General features: G+C 41.4%; 1 protein-coding gene across 1 annotated transcript; it reads left to right on the top strand.

Moving 5' to 3' along the window:
• Positions 1–1044: 1044 nt before the first annotated feature.
• LOC140720823 (N-acetyllactosaminide beta-1,3-N-acetylglucosaminyltransferase 3-like) lies at positions 1045–2202 on the top strand. Its single transcript, XM_073035662.1, has 2 exons — positions 1045–1437; positions 1645–2202. Exons 1-2 carry the CDS (start codon positions 1045–1047, stop codon positions 2200–2202), a joined length of 951 nt encoding a protein of 316 aa, XP_072891763.1.
• Positions 2203–2410: the final 208 nt, after the last annotated feature.

Here is a 2410-nt window from a genome sequence, read left to right as displayed (position 1 = left end):
ATGGCAGGGTGGGTGGGCCACTGCTAATTTAACTTTGAATACACTTCTCTGGTTAAAATAGAAGCAAAAAGCCAAGGTCCTTGAGTATACTTCTCTTTGTTTCTCCTATTGTAGGCATACATAGACCAGGTTGAAATGCCCTGAAAATCAGATGCTTTCAGTAGCTGTACTAACACGTTACCTTCCCTGCACTGCCATATATTCAGTTACTAATCAATAGTCAATAATAGATCATCTTCCATAGTATCAATAACCTGTGAACGTAAACTGAATGTTGACCGAGATGGGGCCTTCCTCTTTAGAGCAAAGGGGGAGGAGATGTGATTTGATAGAGGCGTATAAGTTGATAAGATGCATAGATAGAGTGGACAGCCAGCAACATTTTCCCAGAGCACAAATGACTAATAAGATGGAGCATAATGTTAAGGTGATTAGAGAAAAGTTTAGGGGATTGTCAGAAGTAGTAATTTTTAAAAGAAAATGGTGGGTGTATGGAATGCACAGCCTGGGTGGTGATAAGGGTCGATGCATTACTGAGATTTAAGAGGCTTCCAGATAGACACATGGATGAAATAAAAAAATGGAGAGCTATTTGAGAGAGTAGGGGTACATTGATCTTGGAGCAGATTAAAAGGTTGGTGCAACATCATGGGCCAAAATGCCTGCATTGTGCTATATTGCTCTATGTCTGGCCCAGCTCAGTTTAAGCCCCGAGAGGAGTGATGAAAGCTGTGAAGCGAGGTGGAATAAAGCCTTTGGAATAATATATCTTTAATGCACCGAAAGAAACTATACGATTTTCAGTTTAATGACAGATGGTATCCTATAGGTAGATTTGTTTTTCTGCTGGGATGGAATGCTTCAGGTCAATTAAACTTTCTGTAGGGCCTTGCCTATTCCTTACCTCACCACCATTTTGAGGTTAATATTACAAAGCATTAGTGAACCTCATTACAGTTTAAACTTCTCATTCTTCTCAAGCATCATGTAAATGTAAAGTTTTCTTTGAATTAATCCATATTTTTTCTCTATTTCAGGTGAAAGATGAGAAGACATCAGCAATTCTATGTGAAAGTAGTGCTGGGTGTTTTGATTACTCTGGGATTTTTCTTCGTGTTCTGGGATAATGACAAACGTCGAGAGACTGATGATGTTGCAGAAACTGTTCATCGCAAAGATCTGCCCAAGGTTGTTACTGCTGATGCAACTAAATCAGTGCTCAAGTCAAAGTGCCACGCGAACAGGACATTGTTGCACCTGTCCTCATTTCATCAAGAGAAAGAGCACATAAAAAACTTCTTGATGTATAAACACTGTCGAGAATTTGACATGATTCAAAATGTCCCAGACAAATGTGGTGGTCGAGAAGGATCTCAGAATGTCTTCCTGCTCCTGGTGATCAAATCTCACCCTTTCAACCAGGATCGGCGGGCAATGGTAAGGAAGACCTGGGGCAAAGAACGCGAATTCAATGGGGTCCTAATTAAGAGAGTCTTTATCTCTGGTGTCTCTCCTGACCAAAAAGAAAGTAGGAAATTGAATCAGCTGTTAGCAATGGAAAACAGAGAACACAGAGATGTCCTACAATGGGATTTCTTGGATACCCTTTTCAACCTCACCCTCAAACAATACAAGTTGCTGCAGTGGGTCGGTGAATTTTGCCCCAGTGCTAAATTCATCTTCAATGGAGATGAAGATGTCTTTGCCAACACCGATAACATGGTTGATTACTTGCTAGGCATGAAGGTTCACCAACACCTGTTTGTGGGCCGTCTCATTTATGGGTTTGGGCCCAAACGCCAGAAGTCGAGCAAGTATTATGTGCCAGAAATAGTGACCACTATCAAGTCTTACCCACCATACGTTAGTGGAGGAGGCATACTTATGTCTGTGTATACAGCTCATATCATTTACCACATAGCCCAAGACCTTGAACTATACCCCATTGATGATGTATTTTTGGGGATGTGCCTGGCCAAGGCTGGACTAGCCCCACGCTCCCATAGTGGATTCAGGGCAGCTGGTATCAGTGTTCCTTCAACCCAAGATGACTCTTTCAATCCTTGCTATTACCGTGAGTTACTGCTAGTGCACCGTTTTCAGCCTTTCAAACTGCTACTGATGTGGGATGCGGTGCATGATGCTAATCTGAATTGTGCTCATGCTTCCCAGAAGTCTGCATCCACGAAAAGGACCGCATGAGTCATGAGAGAATGTAGCAACTGTTGGAATGTAATGCAGTTTGTAAACATGTGTTAATCAGTTGTTTATGCAATGTAAGAAGGTTAATTCCTAAATTATATTGGAGGATACATTAATTCATAGGGTTGGTGCCTTTCTACATTCCACAAATATTTGTAAAGCTGTCAGGTGTCATCACTCAGCCTAATTCTTACTGCACCCATAATGA

Source organism: Hemitrygon akajei, unplaced genomic scaffold (assembly GCF_048418815.1).
Source record: "Hemitrygon akajei unplaced genomic scaffold, sHemAka1.3 Scf000047, whole genome shotgun sequence".
In the NCBI taxonomy this organism is placed as follows: domain Eukaryota; kingdom Metazoa; phylum Chordata; class Chondrichthyes; order Myliobatiformes; family Dasyatidae; genus Hemitrygon; species Hemitrygon akajei.
Note: the sequence above shows the minus strand (reverse complement) of the source record. Positions and strands in the feature narration are given on the sequence as shown.